General features: G+C 38.0%; 1 protein-coding gene across 1 annotated transcript in view; it reads right to left on the bottom strand.

Annotated features, from left to right (window-relative positions):
• Window positions 1–84: 84 nt before the first annotated feature.
• Window positions 85–21,394, bottom strand: part of TPD52L1 (TPD52 like 1) — a 52,870-nt gene continuing 31,560 nt past the window's right edge. The window contains exons 4-8 of the mRNA XM_030267822.4: window positions 14,823–14,924; window positions 8,345–8,359; window positions 5,790–5,828; window positions 4,108–4,168; window positions 85–1,885 (exon numbers count right to left, since the gene is read on the bottom strand). Of these exons, the coding sequence (XP_030123682.1) occupies window positions 1,754–1,885; window positions 4,108–4,168; window positions 5,790–5,828; window positions 8,345–8,359; window positions 14,823–14,924 (349 nt within the window). The 3' untranslated portion in view covers window positions 85–1,753. The remainder of the gene's footprint in view (window positions 1,886–4,107; window positions 4,169–5,789; window positions 5,829–8,344; window positions 8,360–14,822; window positions 14,925–21,394) is intronic.

Below are 21,394 nucleotides of genomic sequence, written 5' to 3'. Positions count from 1 at the left end.
CTTAAAGATTGTCCCTTGCCAGTGGTGGGGACACCTTCCACTAGGTTGCTCAGTGCTACCGGTGAACAGAATTAAAACATCACCGAGGGTAAAAGAGAGAAAATTTTATTTTTAGTAAGAATATCAAGAAGTTCATTTGCACAAACTAAGTTGTCAATTAATATCTTCTATTTTAAATAAATCCACATTTATGCACAAAACCACATAAATAACCTAGAAAATTGTCACAAGAATACTAGAAAAACAATTAGATTTGCTTCCATGCTAGAAATCACACTGAAGAGGCATTTCATATAAATGTCCAAAGTTAGCCTATGCCCAGTAGAACATTACAAAAGGACTTTCAACTTTGTAAAAACTAAGAAAAGCCACACAAGAAAAAACAAAAATCACTTAAAGCCACATTTTCTCACAAAATTTTAAGCAGTCTGTAATGTCAAACTCACTAACACAGATTTGAAGCTTTGGCGTGTGCTCAAAAAATGCACCCATTCTCAAAGTAGCCAGGCTCTTTTCCATCCTGTTACTCATAACGTCGTGCCCACCCCCGTGTGTGGTGAGCTGAGCAACGCAACATGCGGACTGACAAGTGCTCACTACACAGCAAGATAGTGTCACAAATGTGCTGCTCTTTCCTTGGAAAACATGTTAAAAGAATGCAATTCAGAAAACATGCTGAATCAAAGCTGAGAGATGTCTGGCTCTTGGTGATTGAGCAGAGATAATGTGGTTGGTGGAATTAATATCCTGGAGCGAAGCACAACAAAATTTGACACCAAAAGCGAAGTTCTTACTCATCCTGTGCATTGTCAGGTGACAGGGTCTACACTAGCAGCTCTGAAGGCGTGGGCTCTCTCACCTATGGCACATCTGAAGCCAAGTGTTGGGTTTGTATTCTTTCACTTAAGGCTGTATCTTGACAGAGGCTCATACATATATTTTCCCTTGGTTTTGAGGGGAAGATATGGAGGCAAAAATATTAGAGGTTCCCTCCACTCCACTTGATTTTCTAATTAAGTTTGCTGCCAGGTCTTACCAAATGAAAGAGAGCAAGCAATAGTGCACAATTTGAAACTGAAATCTTTCCAGCCAAAATGACAATCTGAAATCAGCAGCTGTGATAGGTTGTTTCTGTGTGAATAACCAGGTGTCTCTTCATGCCCTCCTTAACTCTGCTGCCTAACGGGTGTAAGGCAATGCCAGACCGTACCACTGAAGGAGAAACAGCTTTTTGTGGCAGTAAGTGATTTTAATTCTGTTAGGAAACAGATGATGTACAGACACTCCTGAGCAAAGGGCACCTGGTATGGATGGTAGACAGCTGGTGTATGGGCTACTGATGGCAACTGAATGCTCTGCACAGCTCTAGGTCCATCTGTCTGATGGGGCACTGAGAGGGAAGCCAGAAACCAACAGATAGAAAAAAGTAAACCAAAATAAATAAGAAACAGAGATTGGGAGATTGTTAGAGGGAAGTTACATGTAACTGAAAAATATTTAGCACAGAATTTAGTGCATTATAGCCAATGACTTGTGTGCGGTTTTGATGATGTACAAAGTACCTGATGATAAAATGGCCCATCTAAAATAGAAATAAAGGAGAGGAAATATTTCTCCAACACAAGGCCAGGATGGCAATTTTCCAAAGCTGACAAAACCTTGTTGCGCAAGCTGTGTGGTGAGGGAGAGCTGAAAATCATTGTCTGGACAAGTCTCTGAAGAGAGGCATGTGGGGCTCAGGAGGGCTTGCTGTTTAACACTGAAGCTCTTCTTCACTTTCAGGGAGTCGGGTGCCAGCAAGGGAGCTCTGAGCACTAGCATGGGCTGTAGAGCTGAGAACTTCTTCAAAACTGCCTCCTGTGTGGTTTGTCCCACCAACCTTGGTCTGAAATAAGGCAAACAGAGATCAGCAAGATTGTCTGCTCACACTGAAGCAAATCCCATTTCCAATCCACCCCATGGCCAAGGAGAGCAGGGAACTGTTCAGGCAGAGAATGCGTAGGGATGGTTCCTCAGAACAACAGCTATAAAACCAGTCACATAAAGTAACTTCTTTACTCCACAATTTCTAAACTAGGCTGCCATCATAACATCTGACAGTGGCACGTCTCATATGCTTAAAGGAGACAGTCCCTAAGTAGATCCCAGGTAGGATCCTAGACCCTAGCAGTAAACCCAATGTGGTTGTTTACCTGAGTAGCTCACACTGGTTTCACTGCTTTTTTTTCCAATTCTATGCAGGCTGATAAGAAATGGATACTAAAATGAACTGGTTAATTTGCTGTGTGGCCCACATGCCAGCTATAGCAACACAGCTGCTCGCGAAATTCATAAACCATACTGGGATTTTAGACAGCAGAAGGAATGTAGTAACCAAAGGACCTGAATCCCTTCAGGCACTTGTAGCTGTCGAGATATTGGAATATAAAACTGCCAGTGGCATTTTCATGGGGGAAGGCAGAGAAGAGATACCAAAATACATTAATCAAGCATATCCAATGTGCTTGCACATCTACTTCTATAATGCTTCAGGTCACTGAATTTGTAGTAAGTATTAAAAATAAAAATCAGTAAGACTAAATCTCTGAAAAAGAACTTTCCTAACAAAGAGCTGTGTCTAAAGATTTGGAAATGATCAAGACTAAGTGATGAAGAGACAAAGCTGTTTTGACTAGGTTGTCTTGGTAAGAGAACATTCTTTTGTGGCTTTGCTTGCTGATATGCCTGCTCCAAGTTGATTCAAGTCTCAAAATAGGGCAAAACCTTTTATTCCATCCTAGAATTGCAGCAGAACTCAAAGACAACCTGATATTTTTCAACCTCTCAGCCACTGAATACTTAGGAAGATTATTTTAATTAAATGAACCTTGTGTTCTAAGTTTCCAAAGGGTTAATCCTATGTAATCCTGTTTCTTTAGCTAGCACAGCAGCTTACTTAGCTTGAAAGTCCAATAAAACATTTAATTTATCAGAGTTCAGATTTTCAGAAAAGTTGAGAAGAATGAGGCACCCTGGTCCTGTTTGATTTCCAGGGGAAAATGAACTAGTATACTCCCCTGAGAAAGCTGCAACCCAAAGTCCAGACTCCAAAGCAAATAAAATCTAATTTGAAATTTGACTTCTAAATGTTATGAAACCTGAACATCAGTTTTGGCAAACTGCAGAACACTAGGATCACTGAAGATTTGTAGATGATACAGGGATTGGAAAGATGGTAAGACTATTGTTGTTCTTTTTTCAGGGGTCTCACTGGATAGTTCTCCATTTTTGAGACCACAACAAAACCCTAGAATTGAAGGGTAACTCCATGATTTCTCCCCCCATCCCCTGTCTTCCTAATCTTGCAAGCCTTGGAACACAGGTGGGAAAAAGGAGGAGCAATGCTGAAACATTCCCATTTGTCTGCAGTCTACCCTAGTGGCACCCCAGATCTATGACTCCAGCTTCCTTTCCCCATAAAGGAAAGGAAGAAATTTGCATAAAGAAAAGAAAGAAAGAAAGAAAGAAAGAAAGAGAATACAGAAAGAAAATGTTTTGAGAAATGTCAGTAAGTTTGTCAATAAAGACAGACAATAAAGATTTCATGAGATATGGAGGATTATTTCAGACTCAGAACTCACTGTATTGTCCTGCTTAATTACAGATTTCTTAAAGGATGATCTAAGAGCACACTGAACACAACACGCTGAGCTGGCATGACAAATACTCTCCTCTAGAACACCTTTGCTTAATCAACTAAATAAGATCAGGCTTCTCAAGCAGATCACTGTGAGCAGAAATGGTCTTTAGAGCTGTGCACTTTGAATTACCTTTTTCTATTTCCAAATGACACATTGTGATGACTGGGAACAGACACTCCTTACCACCACTATTTTTGGCATTTCTGAGACCACTTGCTTACTTTGGCAGGCATCAGAAATAATTTCTTAGCAACAAAGCAAAGGAAAACAATTTTTTTGCATATTGCCTTCATTTTCCATCAGTGCTCAATGAAATTCTTGATGGGACAACAAATCAAATCAGTCTCCTGTACAAATGGTAAGGACAACTAAGCAGTCACACTTTAATACACACACAGGCATGTTGAACTCTGCCCCTAACCTTTACCTTAAGGCTTGTGACAGTGGTTTCAACCTTCTCCTCAAAGGATTTGAAAGTTGGAGAATTCCTAGGAGAAAAAATAGTTGAAGGGAGGAAAAAGAGTGAGTTGCCAACATCATGGGATAATTCCACAATTTGAGCAGTCCTTACCAGGCAACACTGCCAGCACAGAATGAAGGCTGGCTGGCAGCACAAGGCTATGAACACTCACTTGTGCTCTGTCAGTCAAATCCAATTATGGTACTTTTAGCTACAAATTTTCAAAAGTAGAACCTGCCTAGTAATTGAAACCAAATTATAACTGGCCTGCCTACTCTATGATACGTTTGTCACGTTCTCAGAAGAACAACCAGACAATGCTGCCTGTAATGCTGCTTTTCTATGGCTTTATCCATTTGTATTGTTGCTGTAAAGAAATAAACATTTTTTTCAGGTTCTGAGCAAGTTCATAACCTGCATTATTAAAAAGATGCCAAGTTTAATGTCCTAAGGTTGGGAAGAAGGAGATGAGAACCACATGGGAAGTGGGTCTCAAATGTCTTGGAGGAATCCTATCCCACCGTCCCTTTCCTGTGATTTTGTGACTGCTGCTTTCAAAGACAAAGACTTTAGAGAGACTGTGTTCCTAAGGTGCCACTCTGATTAAGCTAAGCTTTTCTCTGTGTTCACTCAACACAATGGAGACTTGGACAAGTCTACAGTGGGTGAAGGGGATCTTCTCTGCTCCTTGCTTGGCACCTGACAGCTCATTTAAAGCATACATTATGCTTCATTGTTAGTGAATACTCTGAAGCTCAGGCACTGTTGTCCAGCACAGTTCCTCATTCTGCAAATACATTTATATCATATCCCCCATCAGGCCGAGTTAAAATTACTCCAATTTAAGGGGAGAAGGGCAAACAGAAGCCAGTTGAAAAAAATAATGCAAATTTAGTTTCTGTTATTTAGATGACAGATTTTTTCATAGGGTAAAAAGGATCAAAGGAGAAACTGAGTTTTATAACATATACTTGATCCCGTAGGTCACATTGGTGAATTCTTGCCTTAAACTACCCACCTGCTGAAGTTGAATGAATTAGCATCCATCATTTAGTTGTGAGTTTGTTTTTCATGCATGCTTGGCAAAGAGTGCGGACAGTCATGTATTTAGAGGCCAAGGGAGTAAAAAGAAAGCTGGATACTAATTTTATTGAAAACAATCAGAGCTTTACTTGAACAGACGTCAATATTTGGCTGCAGTCAAGTAAAGTGTGATTATAGCCATTAAAATATGAAAGCACTCATGTAAAATCCCTCCACAGGAGCACGGTCCAAAGCCTGTTGGAGTGGAAAGCATCTCTGACATTAATGGGCTTTGGATGATGTTCTAGAGACAGCAAAACAACTGAATTTCAGATTCAGTAATAGAAACCTGATAACAATCAGCAACCAAATACATCTCAGAACTGCTGCATTTACTCAAAGGCTTGTACAAGAGATTAAGCAGTTAATACAATTAAAATGAAAAAAACCCCCAAAACCCCAGCTCGCCTGTCCTGCAGCCCTCATCTACATGAATAACCTTAATTGATTGAAGTGAGACTTCTCATCCAACTAAAAACTGCAGGATCAGGATCAAAGTATGCAAATCCCCCCTCATTACTCTGTTGAACATCTCCATAGCAAATAAAATGTGGGTAGCACATTACCTCATTGCAGGCATGCTTATGGAATGGCGAATAGAATAGCTGTGGGATGAAAGCAAAACATAAGAAAAAAAAAGCTGTAAAATCTGATTTCCAATATGATTATAATGTATTTTTTTAACTTAGCTTTAAATGTACACATACACATAGTCAAGAGAGCTGGTATTCTTCCTCTTCTGATGGCAAGGGCTTGTCAAACTCTCAGCACTAAAGATCTTAAAGCCACATTCTCATGTCAACTGACCAGCAATGGGGCTCAAAAGAATGATGCAAAACAGCTCCTGGCAGAATCCATTTAAATGCTGCAGACCCTGGCTATCTACAGAGACACATGAGAGGGGCACGTAGAGCCACCTCCATGTCCCACAGTGACAGAGGACGAGCTCTGTGTTGGGCAGGAGGGGTACACCCCAGGTCTGTGCACATCAGCTGAGCTGGTTCAGCTGACTCTCAATCTCAAAAGGCTCTTGCACAGCTGTTTACCTAAACAAGAGGTTTCTTCAACCAGAGAGGCAGCACTCTCACATATCTGCACCTCTCCAGGACATTTCACTTCCCCCTTCACTCCTCAACTTTACCAATGGTACAGAGCTATTTTCCACAGCTCTCATCCAGCTTTCTTTGTGACACTTCCCTCCTGAGACTTCCCAGAAGCAGGAGTATTGGAAGGTTGTAAGCAGAGGATGGTGCCTCTGCATTACTCAAAGATCCCCAAAACATGCTGCACACCTTTAGACCTCCAGATGCCACCCACACTGACTGCTTGACTTACATGAGCCAAATTCTCCCACCTGAGACACCAACTCTGTTTTCACAGCATCACCTGTTCCCTGCTGCTGGGAAGCATCATGCTTGGTCCAAATAGGAATCTTTATTTGAAGCTTAAGAACTTTCCATAAGCACATTTAGATCTGAGCACTTTAAGTAAAGTGTCTTTTTCCAAAAATCCCTGCATTGCTACTTTCAGTACTGACTGACAGCTGCAGCCTGGTCTGACTGGGAACAGTGAGAGCTTTACTGTAAGCATCACCAACTTGATTTGTTTGCCTGCAGGCAAAGCATGATTATAGCATTAAAAATGAAATATCTCATACAAACAGCACACGTGTTTGTTATAAACTATACAAAATCAGAGCAGCACTGAGTCTATATACAGATTTGTTTTTCCAGATTAGAGATTCAGAAATGGGGGTGGGGAAGGGAGGGAAGAGCTATTTGGCAAGCATGTGGAATAGTGAGAGCTAATACAAACTGTTTGCTGTTTTATATATTTTAAGACTTCTGCTAAGATCAGATAGACAAGGACTGACAGCAGACAATGCTAATGTTCCATGTTCAATTTTTTCCCACAATTTTTAAGACTTATGAAAGATTAGCCCAAACATTTCACAAGTGCAGCAAATATTTAAGCAAATCTTTAGTCCTCATTAAATTAAGCAAGCATCCTTGCCATTTTAGTTTTGCAACCTACAACAAATAGACAAAAACAGAGTTTGGAAGTATTTCAGCATAGACTGCTCCTCTTTTAATAGCAAAACATTGCAAATATAGAGGTTTAAATCAGGAGATTAAATTCAAATAGCTAAGAGATGGCACATGACAGACAATCAAAATATTAAATGCTTATTTTTTTGAGTTCATATTTTAATTTCTCTAAAGAGGTAATAATGCAAGCAGTGCAAAATCTTCTTTTAGTACAAGCCTAAAATATTAAGCTTTTTTTAAAGACATGCATGACCGTGATAGTGATCACTGCAGAGAACAGGGATCCTATGACAGAGGTCAGTAAATATTACATTTTAATTTCATGTCAGAGTGAATTCTGAAGTTCAATCTATGCTGTACTTTGAAGTTTACTCAATGAACTAGAGTCCTTGTTAGGATAACTAAGCAGAATGGAAAAAATGCTCTTGAGCTTTTCAGTGAAGATACTACAAGGCCAGAGGGACTGGCAAGGCATTCAGGGCTGTTCAGCCTCTCTTCAGGGTGAACTGACATAAAGCCAGACTGCTTATAGAATCTTTGAGAACATATAAAATTGTTTTCCAACAATTTTTTTCATCATATATTCAAGTGTTTTACAGAATCAATAAACTCAAACTCTAATTATAAAGAATTCTTTTATCATCTTCAAAACTTGGAAATTTCTGCAGGACTCAAGACTTTTATAGAATCATGACTAAGATACTTTTCCTCTATTGAAGATGAGGTAATTAAATACTTCATATAATCTTTACAAAACTCAGCTAAATAGAATTTTTACTGTTTGTTGCTCATATCCAAACCTCTGAAAGAAAGAATATGGTTGAAAGAGTGGGATTCTATAAAAGCAGGTTTTCCCAAGACCAATGTCTTTTGAATGTGTCCATTGCTTGAATTTAAGACTAATCTACTCAAGGCAAACACTTAGTCCACATTTCTTGTTACACTTATAATGCTTTAAAAATGAAGCATAACAGTTTAATGATGCTGAAAGGAAAGAGGTAACTGCATTACAGCCCATAAAACAAATCCTGTCAAATACAAAAGCATTATTCAAGGAGAGTAATGTGTCTTACCTAATTGAATGCGATCTGGGGTGGATGCACAAGGAAAGAAAAACAAGAGTTAAAAGTATTAGGAAAAGGTAACAAAAATAGACATACACATCTGTAGCATGTCAAACTGTCCAAGGACAAAAATAAAATAATTTGCATTAAAATCTTGATGCTGGAATTTACAGTAGAATGTGGATCAGTTTAGATTCCTCCAAAGCAAACATTTTCACACAGTCCTTCACTATGCAGTCACCTATCCTGTATGCATCGAAAAACAGAAGTTTTATCTTTAAAAACTAAATTTTGTGTTCTCTTAATTAGAACATATTTAAACAATGCTAACTGGTTCCTATTCTCATAGCCTCCCTTAATATCATTAAAGAGAAAGTATAGGTGAACTGGAATTTTACAGGTACATAAGAGCAAATTATTTTTCCCCCTCTGAATTCCTTAATCATCTCTCAGTTTAAAAAGGCTATGAAAAAAATAAGTTTTTAATTCCTAAAATGACATTTTCTAAAATACTTGTTCATTGTTGAAAACAATACTTGAATCAAAGACTTTGACACTGGATTAAGTTTCACAGGAAACTTAATTAAGGCGGAACTGGGAGAGACACACTGATATACAATATTCAAAGGATGCCATTAATGTTCCAAAGTTGAGAAATTATGCGGCAGACAAGCCTCTCCTTCATCTGCGTTACTGATGTACTTTTTAATTACAGACCACTTCAAGGGAACATCTGCCTCATGCAGTGAGCTAGAGAGGTGATGCACACTTAATGAACATCTCTTCAAATACTTATTTTTCACATCCTTTCTCCATGTGTGGTGTGATGCATTATTTACTGTGCAATGTTCATACTTTGCCCCAAAGGAAAGCAGTGATTTCTTCAGGTTTATTTACAAGGTTATACACATCATCATGTATGCTGGTGCTTCTCAAACATTCAAGGGTTTCTCTTCACAACACATTTCTGCTTAGACATGTTTAAGCAACACTGTTGCCCTCGTTTTACTATCTGCTGGCTCCCAGAAACAGCCACCCAATTCTTCATGCCAGTACAGATACCTGCACAGACACAGGATAAGGAAATCTCTCTTGCTGCAGACCTCTAGAAACAGCACAAATTAAGGGGCAAATGTCCATGGAAGTGAGAGAAAACAACTTCCTCATCCATCAGCAAAATAAATGCTTATGAAATTACGTTCTGAAGCAAGGTAGTATTGCTATTTCCTTTATAGGGGTATCAAAGGACAGAAAGGTTTACAAGTGGTAGCTTCAGGCATGACAGCTACAGCATTTGACGGAATTCTGATCTGACAGTAGTTTTAAGTGCCCAGAACATCCCTACATCACAGAAATCCTAAAAGACAGTGCAAAAACTCTGTCACCACAAACAACAACAAAAACCCCAAAAGGCAGAACAATAAAGGCCCAGCAAAAATCAACTCCTGAAGTGGTAAAGCCATCACAAAAAGATTTTGGCCCCACCCGCTTCTAAAAACCTTAAATGATAGAGATTTCACAGCCTTCAGAAATAACCCCTATTCAGCCGTACTGGTGAACCACAAGGCTAGACTTGCTAGCCCTTCTATGCAGAGCTGCCTGGTCAGTGCTCCTCATCTCTGCTTTTGAATTTTTCCCCATTTGGCAATAAAGCACATTATACTTTCCTATACTGAATTTTATTTTATAATTTAAAATAATGTGGATTTCTAATCCTGGTGCCTAAAGTGCTTGCATACCCTGCCACTGCAGTCATATGGGAATGCTAAGCGATGCCATCCTGGCACTTTCATCTAACCCAGCAATGAAAATGCTGATGAGTAACAGACTCAGGACAGATGCCTGCAAAATCCTACATTATGGTCAGCTACTGAGACCTATTATTTGGATACAATTTTCAATTCCCTATGCTCTCTTCCTGCTAAAGCAATAACACCTAAGCTGTATTTCTCTAGTTCTACAAGAAACAGTACAGACAGCCTTATCAAAGTCAAGCTCTATCACATCTCCTACCTTCCATCTATCCTCTATGACAGGTGCTGTCAGTTCAAGGTAATTGCTCTTGACAAACCCTTTTATGTTTTTGCTATCATGCTATCTTCTAGATGCTTAGAAAATAACACGTTAATGCATTCCTCCAGTATCTGCTTTGTAGCTCCCAGAACCCCCACCTTTCATCTCCGGGGAGGAATTAACTTTGCCTTCCTCCACCCCTCTGGTGCCGCCTATACCTTCTGCTGATCTCTGAGGGACACATTCAACTGCCACAGTCTTGCCCCCAGGCTGTCCCTCCCTGCAGTCTTTTGTGTCTTTCCACCTGTGCCTTCCAATTCCTGGCAGGAATGAGGCATTATATTACTTTCATTCTTCTTGAGAGCTGGCTCATCCCAGGGACTGAATTTGAAAGGGGTCTCTGTGATCATGTAATTAAAGAAAACTTCCCAGACAGCTGAATGAAGGAGCTATACAAATGTAACTGCTGACATCCTAATTTGCATGCATGCCTTTGTTAGCTTATTCTTTAAATACCTTTACTTGAGTAGCAGCAATCTATGTGGTAGTGTGCATATAGTAGTGTAGTGTATATAGTTTATTTTTTCTTTCTTTCATCTTTTTTTTTTTTAAAGCAACCCAAAATCCAGAAAATCTCTCATTTAGTATCACAACTTGTTTCTAAAAAGGTCATCAGCAGGGATGAAACACACAGACAACTGCAGAGTAGTCCAGCAGTATAGCATGAAAATATTCAAGCTTTAGCAGAAAGCAAAGGAGAAAAGAATAAAGACCCTCAACTCTATCACATCTGTGCTCTTCTTAGCAAGAGCCATGTTAAAATGTCAGTGCAATCTCTAATATCGAGAGATCTGAGCCTCTGATCAATGCCCTGCGAGTAACCGGGGACTACCCCCTCCCTCTCAACTTTCTGTACCAGATGAATATTAAAAGAGAAAACATGAGCTGGAGATGGAGGAGCAGGAAAAAAAAAAAAAATCTTGATGCCATATCATTAATCACAAGGCATATTAATGAAGAATCTATTATCTTAGCTATATTGCTAGTGTCTGGTTTGTATCCTAAAGCAGAAGTATCTGTACACTGGTTTTATATGCATTTCTTGTATTTCTCGAAAAACAACACTAAATAGGATGCATTATGACTGTAAAGAGCCCTTACAAGCTTATTAACACAAAATTCAGAAAATGTAAAATGCTAGTGATTATTCATGCACAAAATGAATTAGAGAGTTGCAACACTGGGAAGATGGGGTGGGGATGAAAGAGAAACACAGCAGCTGCAAGAAAAGCACTTGGTCCCCATAGGGTGGCATCTGTTCTTTCAGAAACACGGAATTTTGTCATTTTTCTTACAGATTTTATCTTCTTGAACACTAACATAGCAAAATAGCACATTTGAGAAAATTAAGACTCAACAACTTCAGAACAGAAACATGTTTTTCATGTAGTGCTCTGTACAGTTGACATAGCAGGTAACATGGAAAACAGAATTTTGTTTCATAAAGGTTTCAGTATTTAGTCAGTCTGTCTACAAACCCTTTCAAAATCACCATCACCAGCGGATAAGGCTGCTGAACATACTGGGAATTATGATGACATCTGGATTTTAGAAATCAGTTTCAAGTGTCTGCTCTGACTGAAAGCAGGACAGGGATTTGCATCTGGATGTCATTGGTGACTATCAGCCTTAATGCCTAACCAAGAGAATTAAGCTAGAGTCTGATGTTTGTTTAAAACGACAGTATGGAAGGGGGTGGTGATAATCCATACTCTCGATCACTGAAATAAAATTATTTGGATTAGTAAAAAAAGCAAGCCAACAATGACACAGAAAATTCCTGCCTCTTTACAGTTTACTTCCTCAAACACAAGTGAGATTGGAAAGGGAGGGGGAAGATTTTTAATAAACAGGTTATTTAAGTGATAAGGTTTATAATGTGACCCCACAGAGAACTACACCTGGCCAAGCTGAGCCAAGAATTTAGGCCAGCTTTGTTGTTGAGGGAAGCATACTGACCATCACTCCAGATTTAGGATGTGCAGCAGATGCAGAAGGTCCAAGTCACGCCACTCTCTCTATAACTATGGGAGCCTGGCTAGACTACTTTCTGCTTCATCATCAAGCATCAAGAAAACTCTCCTAACTGAGAACTTAACTGAAAACAGCAAGTATCCACAAAAAAGGCAGCACTGGTAGTTCATATTTTCCTGAAAATTTCCCAACCAGGTTCAAGGTAATAATTTAAATCAAAGAAAGCTGCTAGAAATCCTCTTTTTGATTAATTAAAATGCTTTTGGACTTAGCCTCTGCTTTGAGCCCTTAGCTAAAGGGCTAATGGGATAAACACCTCCCATCTGCCATGTCAGAAGCATGACTGTCATGGACATGAGGGCTGATACTCATAAGTAAGACAAAGGCATTTGGTAGCAGTGATTAATTAAGGGAAATATAAAGGCTGAACATGCTGTATTTCCGTGAAGACATTTCTGCCTTTACGGTTAATCTCACACTACGTGCAAAGCACAAGTAATAGGACCTGAGAAATCCTGAACCACTAAGTCATCCTTCCCTCATAATCCATAGCCAGCGCTCAAGGTATTCACACAGAAACTCTTCCATCACTGCTGAAACTCTTCGGTCACTGATCTAAAGCATGGACCTGTTTGCTGAGCTGTGGACTTGTCTTTTTTGCAAGATGAAGTGTTAAGAAAACATAAAATGAAACAGGGAATATGTTGGTGCCACATGCATCACACACATCTTATACATTTCTCAAAAATACAGAATGCAACTGTAAATGCAGGGAAGGAAGAAAGAATTAACAAAGATAACAAAAAGGCTTGTGAAAGTGACTCATCCAGCAGGAGCCTCGAAAGAGGGAACCGAAGTGAAATATAATAAACCTATAACAAATAATGAGTGAAAGAAAGGTCAGAAGAAGAAGTCACTCACTGCTTCTCATAATGTAAGAGCCAGAAGGCACCAAAGGAAAGACCAGGGAGACTCCAAATAGGGAATGAATTAATGAATGAACAAATAAACCACAGACTTTACCACATAAATTTCTACTCCTCTGGGGAGACATGAGGTGTTATGAATTTCAAAAGCTCATATAAGTTAAAATAAATTCTAAATAATGATAAATTTATGAAGGAAAACCTTCAAGAAACTTTTAAATGAAGGCTCAAATTTATGTTTTAGAAAGTTTCAGCTCTTAGATATCTGAACACTAAAAAAATACACAAAGAAACTATAATTGCATGCTTGCTTATTCTTCTATCCTTTGATAGGCATACACTACTCATGAATGTTTAACTGTATCAAGTAAAAAATTCTTAGGTTCATACATAACTAAGTTATGTATGAAGGTTGCTAGTCATTCACTAAATTTCCATTTTGAACTGCAGTGTGGAAAAAGACACTGTAAAGCAGATGATACAGTAATGAAGATTTTCCTTTTTTAGTTTCACCTAGAAAAACATTAGTACTCCTTTAGAGGATCTTTTAAGCTGTATGCAAAAGGTAGTTATTAAGGGGGGGACTCTAAAGATGTAAGATCCAGAATAAAAAGGGGGTAAAAAAAGGTTTTATTGCCATGAACTAAGCTTCATGCATTTGCAGCACACACATATCTTAGGATATGGTTACCTCATACATTACAAAATGACCAAAAAAGTGAGTACATACCAATGGGATAATAGGCAGTATTAATAAATGAGACTCTAATTACACAATTGTAAAGTTATCCATGTCCACTTATAACAAAAAAATCAACTCCTTCAAGCACTCAAGAAGTTCTGTAATTCTACTACCTAATGAAAACTGGAATAATGGTTTACAGTATACAATTTACAATTTCTGCTCTCATACTGAGGAACTTTAAAGCCAACACTTTAAAAGATACATCAAAATATAAAACCTGACACTGAAGTTGCCTTTAAGTGACAGTTCTACTGACCTCAACTCCTGTTACTTCTATCATATCTATTTTTATACTTCTATCATATCTATTTTTATAAAACTGCAGAACAAAACTTTGCAGTATATCTTCAATAAAAAACAATTAAAAATAGCCTGAAATATCTTTTGCCTAAGCAGCTCCTAGGTAGGCTTCTTTTCTTCAGATGATATTTTTCTCCAGCATCCATGTAAGAATAAAACTAGGTTAATAAAGATCTAACAGCAATTTTTTGTCCCATTTTACTTATACATTTCCTTGAGATTGTAAAGTTATTACAGAAGGATTTCTGACTATACTTTTTTTTAAAAAAAAAACCAGGATGCATATAAAAATTCTACCTTTGGTCATCACTATGCCTTCTTTCAGTTAAAAACATGAATGCTATTAAATACTCTAACTACAAACTACTTGAACCTTTAAAACACTAATGTAGAAGGGAATGAAGAACTGACAAATGATTTATACATTTATTCCTCTAAATAAGACCAGAGAAGCAGTAGATGCCAATACCTCATATCTCCAAACTTCTTGCTGATAGCTGTTCCTACATTGCTGATAGCTGCTGTTGCTTTTTGCCCCGCATGGCTCAGGGTCTCATGTGTTTTCTTGTAACTGGAAACAAAAAATAGAACAGAAATAGTGATAAGTATTAAAAAAAGAGAGACTAGAATCCCTGCAACAAATTTCCCTCAAAGTTCCATCCACTGAAATGTTAATAAGCATAGTAACTGTGGCTCAAAATAAACACGGGTGAAGATGCCCATTTCAGCTTCCTAAGTGCAGTGTTCTCCAGAGCAATCCTTAACTTAGCAATCCTCTTTTCCCCCCTTGCAGAACACATCCCCTAGATGGGCCAGTGCATGCTGGTTAAAAGCAGAATGCAGTGATTTGTTGAATACTTGCTTGATACAGCTTCTGTTTACAGAAAATTGCATTTATATCAAGTAAGTATTCTTTCACCAGACACTGACCTTCTGGCAAAATCTGGTATCTGAAGCACAGAAAAGAATCAGGTAAAATACAACTCTGCTCTTTTCAAGCATACTATGTATTATTATCATATTAAGTACCTTTAACAGATACACTTCAAAATGATTCTGTGATATTTAAAATAGAAAAAAAAATCATCAAATCTGTTTCCACATTCCACAATTTTCCTTTTTTTTTCACTTTTTAAAATTTCTTTAAAGGAAGAAGGTTTGGGGAAGGATAGAGAAAGAAAGATGAAGAAACCTAGAGAGTGAATGTATATTCTTAGTAGGACTGAATTCTTTTCCAAGATGTCACTAATTTCACTTATAGCATGCAGATTCAAACACAGAATCATCTTAATTTACTGATTCAAAATACACGCTCTGACCCATACAGACCCTTCAGTACAGGTAACTTGCACTTTCAGAGTAATCAGTAAGCTTTTCTGCACAGATGATTTTCTGCTGACTAAACCAATTCTGAGCATGTCAGAAGCTTCCTTCTGATTACTGATACTCCCAGTGACGCAGACAAGCTCAGAATTAGAAGTACTGACCTAGTAACAAAAGGAGAGCACACTATAATCATCTTCCATTCTGTGGTGTATGTTGACAGACAAGAAGAAATGATCATGAAAAATTCAGAAATAAAACTCCACTGGTTCTCATTCTCCTATGAACAAAAACTATAGGATTGTGAGCATGTACCAAAATACACTGGCAACTGATAAAAAAAATCCTACTGCCTAAGTCCTTACAACAGGGTATTTTCTCCTTATTATTATGTATATGAAAGTAATAACTCTGTGGAGGAAGGAGGGGAAATAAGATTAACATTTGCAGTATGGCACATCACATTTTATGTCACCTAGTTTTATCCCCAGCAGGACCTATTGCTGAAAGTCCTCTGTTCAGGACTGTGTTTTACAAATCACCGGTGTGATGGTAGAGGCCACAAAATGCTCTGTCCTTTCAGACAATATATTTTGATTTTAAGTTCCTAAGCCACACATTCTACTGACCTAACAAGTTCTTAACGTGCCAAGTGAAAGGGCTCCTTCTATGAAGGTGCTTGTCTTGTTTCCACTGACTAACAAGGCAATCCACAGGGAGCAACTGTGGTATGGAATCTCTAGCAGTTTCCAGTTAGACAAGCTGAACCAAACACATTCACAGTGTTGAATGACAGGGGCTAAAACATTGCAACACTGACAGAAGAAACACAAATCATAATTAGAAAGGAAGAAGCAATGGTTATTCTTGTTTTATTTATTCTAGTACAATACAGAGAAGATGGAAAATATTGTCTTTTACCGAATCTCTTTTCTTCTTAGCCAGTTGTCCTTGGACATAGCAAGAATGCAATACTCTTTATTTCATTGAGCCCTCATTCTCTAGCTTAACTAGAGGATGTCAGTCTCTTGCTGACAGTAGATATATTCTCATAAACTAGGATGGGATGAGGCCCTAAAATAAGGATGCTCCTGTCAAACTATAAGCATATAACTTTTGATAAGAGTTGCCTATGAAAAATAAAAAAAATCAAATATTCTGTTGCCTGTGGCATTTAAGTCTTAAAGAATTTTCTAACAGAAAAGCTTCCTAAGCTATTCAGCACAAGTGGAATTTTGCTGATAACAACATGAAGGCCAAGATTTGACTTCCAAGTCTAAAAGGTCCTTTGTAGCGCAACCTATTTATGTACAGGTTGAATGTACATCGTAAAAATAGTTGTCAGATATCCCTCTAAATTTATTTTTTTGAAATGACACCTTGGAGTTAGTTTTTTTTATAGGCACATTTAACTTTATGATAAAATATCTCTACGTCTTACCTTTTCACTCCAAGTTCTTCATCCCATGCAAAACTATTTACAGAACACTCCAAAATGCGTCCTACAGCACAGACCCAAATTTCACTGAGAAACATTAGAGTCCCCAACATATTTCTGAACATTACATTGGTCAGAACATATCTTCGAGGAAGTGGCTGAAACTACACTGATTGTGACATTCTAGCAAAATTCTCTGTAAATCCTATAAACCAAACTACCTCCAGTATTTCCACTAGCAAGGAAGACATGGAGAATGCATTTGTGTTGCCTCCCTGTAGTTAGTTACGTGCTGTTTTGATATTTGGATGTATGATGCACTGTATTTTGGCTCAGATATATTTATCCTCATAGTTATTTCATATTTACAGCATCCATTTGATATCTTACCAAGCACTCTGGTAACAATGATCTCTTCAACATATTCTCTCTGTCATCTGGGAATCTGCTCAGTTGTATTGCACATTAATCATCTGACCAAGCAGTTTTCATCATCTCATGCAACATACAGCAGTTTGTACTTCTCTTTTAATGCACTGAAAAGCCCTTACCTGCAGAATTAAAGTTGGCTATTCCAGGTAAAAACAAAAAACAGTTATTAACTGGAAAAAGTGTTCTATGTATGGTTTAAGTCCTCCTTGCACCACCAAATGCTCTGCATGCTAAGTCATCTACAACACCTGGGCACTCCCATCCTTTCAGCAGCCACTGCTGACAATCCTTAGGCGGGTGCTGACCACTAGCTCATCGATACAGCTGACAGCATCTTAGGAATCAGTCAGCCAGCAGCTCAGGTCAACCACTGACCCCAAAACTTACGGGCAGAAATGCTACAGCAAAAACAAACACAGATAATTTAGGACACAGGGATTCAAGAAAGACCACCTTCCATCCAAACAACTGAGTGCAGTTTTTTTTTACACAAATACATCATTACACTCATACAAAGGCACCATCAGCAGTACACCAAGTAACACCAGCAAAAGTAGAAACAGCCTACTCAATTTATTCAGTTAGAGTAGGAATTCCTGCTCTGATTTTGTAGCATCTAAAAATACCCCGTAGCACAGAAGAATTGCTGATAATAGTTAACAAGGGTCATATTCTGTGCTTTCACTCAGCACTTAACAATATTCATAATGTATTTCATATACAAGATGGATTAAACAAATAAGTTATATCAACTGCTTGTAAACTTGTAAATACCACCTCTGAACATATGAACATTACCTTTATATATGACATTAACCTAAGAATTTAATCCATCAACTACTGATTATAATTTTGTTTTTAAAATAGGCTATTTCTTTAACAGAAGCAATTATTTACAAAAGTGATTATCAGAGGTTATCACAAAACATGCTGATATTGCAGTTATATTCTGATAACATGTCCAACACAATTAAAAGGAGCTTTAAAGACAACTCACATCTTCAGTGCTGCAAAATACTATTTACACAAAGCAGATTTGCAGCATATTTTGACTGCACTTTCACTTGACAGTGTCATATACTACATTTAGGTTATGCTATCCTATGACAACCAGATCTCACTATATATATCTCACTGCAATTTTTACAGACAGTGAAAGGAAATATAATGAGATACTGTTTCATAAAACACAACATGTGAAGGAACGAGTGCTTTATAGAGAGAAGAGCCAAGCAGCAGCCATATAGAGAGAACTAGACATTTAATTGGCCAACATCATCTGCAGGATATGACAAGACAATCATCTCATCTCAGTACAGACCTGCCCTTCATCTGGCAGAGTTAAATGTACCCTTCATTCACAGGTGCAATACAGAGCGTACTGACAGAAGTAGGCTACACATATAATATTTATACTTTGCATGTCATGCTGCTCATTTGATCTACTCCAGTAAATAAAGATATAGAATTTTAATTCAGCTTCTGCAAAATTAGTATATTTGCTAATTAGTACATCTTCATTCAACATTATATCTCTCCATCAATGCTTGCTAGCAAAATTAATCCATTTGAGAAACCCTCGCCTGGGATAAGGCTCACAGAAGACGCAACAGAACATAAACAATTAACAACAAAACCATACAGTAGAACAGAGCCTGGTAGCACAGCCTGTGCCCTATGGAGCTTACTTATTTTCAGTTTTCAAACCATTAGTCATCTTAAGAATGACTTTTCTGGAACTGATCTAAAGCATCTAGATCTCTGAGAAACTCTCAGCTACAAAACTCTTATTCTGTCGATTTTCTGGGAGAAACAGGGCTCAGCATTAACTATATTATGCTAATGCTCAAGTGAGATAAATGCATATATGACAGATTAAAAGTACATAAAACATTCTCTAAGAGCATTCTATATTGTCTTTTTTTTTTTTTGCCACAAATTAACTCTAAGCTGTTTTGCATTATTTTGGGGTTTTGTTTTGGTAGGTTTTTTTTAGTAGTCTCCTGAAATTCATTCCAACTTCAAAACCAAATGATAGACATTTTTTTTTGTCATCCTTTCCATTGCAGGGATGTTAAGAATTAACTGAAACAGTGCTGGCATTTGGATGGGTACATATGCCTAAATCTAAGGAAGTATGCCCCAGGTAGCTCCTCTCCCACAGAGAGAGGAAGGAGAGAACTCAGGGAACCGAACCTCTGCAGGCTACACCAGAAATCTGTGTGCAGCACTTGAAAGGTAAACACTTGACTGTTCAATAGGCTGGGGAGAGTCACAGATCAGGAAAGGTGCCAGGCAAAGGTGACAAATGTTCTGGGCGGTACTGCACTGTAATCTTCAAACATGTGGGAAAAAATATGGGATACAGTTGTTTGAAATGCATTATTTGTGCAATGCGGCATAGAATAGTGCTACGGCAACACTCCAGGTAGAAAAGCCAAATTACGTTTGCTAAAGCACAGATGATCTTAAGACATTAGAGGCAGTTCATCCCACCTTAAATTGTATCAGTAACACTGTCTGTGGGCTATGCACTGTACATTAGATTAAAAAAAAATATGCAAGATTAAACACATACCAGTCTCTCTTTCTTCCTTTCTTCTCATCCTTTTCTCCTTTCCACCCTTTAATTTCCTTTCCTTTCCCTTCCCTTTCCTCTTCCCCTTTTTTTTTTGACTCTTTCCTGGATATTTTTAAATCCTTGTAACTTCAGAGATCTCAATTTACCTTCAGGACTCCCTTCCCATCCTTACAGTTACATATACACACATAAAGATCACTATAATACACATGTATATATTTTCCAGTGCCCTATGATAATAACAATAGGTTTTTCCCTGAGAAACTAGCATCTGGAACAGATCACCTGACCTTGCTGTGGAATTTCCATTAGCTGAAGGTTCTCATGGAAACAAATGTACATACACCTTTTGGACAAGGAGCAATGAGAACAGACTAAGTTAACTTCTTGAAGTCCTTTCTCCTTATTACTCTACCCTTTAAAATTCAAGGCCAGAGACACATGTGGAAAAGCAGTAAAATAATTTTCTTTGAAGACAGTGTAAAGATTGCCTTATCTGACCCAAAGGAAGCAAAGGCAGTGGAAGGGAGAATCTCCTTTTACTTCCATATAGCACAGACTCACACACAGGTAATGTACTTGCTAAAGCCAACAAACAATTTCTTCACTTACACAACTGTTACATTTACTTGCAAATTTAGAGAAGAAAATGTCAAAAGGTGATTACATATTGCAATGAACAGAAACACCCACATTTCTTTTACTACCACTCACAAGAAGCATGTGTGTGGGAACAGAGTTTACTTAATTCCTAGCAGTCACAGTAGGACTGTGGCTGTCCACAAATTATATCTGACTTACTGAAAAAAGTTCTGAAACTTTGGACCACATTACTGTATATTTAAAGTTCCAATAACAAATACTGCATGTACCATAGATTATAAGCCTAAAACACATGCAGTGCAACTATTACCTTCTATTTTCCTATGACCTGGCAGAAATTTGAACTATAAAACAGTAAGTTCCCAATGGTTGTTGAAACCTATGCAGTTGTCTTCAGGTTTCCTATCAGCAGAACTAAACGTACGCACATAGTTCAGCCAGTATTCAATGAATAGATCTTTATTCTACCTCTGGAGGAAAAGGCCAAGTCCATGTTGAATGTTCTTGTCCCAAATCTTAGTTAAATATCACATGCAAGAACAGAGAAACACTGAAACTTTCCTAAAAAGGCTTGAAGAGGCAGAAACTATCTAAAAAATGCCCAGGGCCCTGTCTAGGAAACATGCTGTTGGGAGCCAGCACTTACAGTACTCTTGATTTTGGC

This window comes from Taeniopygia guttata, chromosome 3 (assembly GCF_048771995.1).
Source record: "Taeniopygia guttata chromosome 3, bTaeGut7.mat, whole genome shotgun sequence".
NCBI classification, from domain to species: domain Eukaryota; kingdom Metazoa; phylum Chordata; class Aves; order Passeriformes; family Estrildidae; genus Taeniopygia; species Taeniopygia guttata.
The sequence above is the reverse complement of the archived record's forward strand: the minus strand, read 5'-3'. Positions and strand labels throughout refer to the sequence as shown.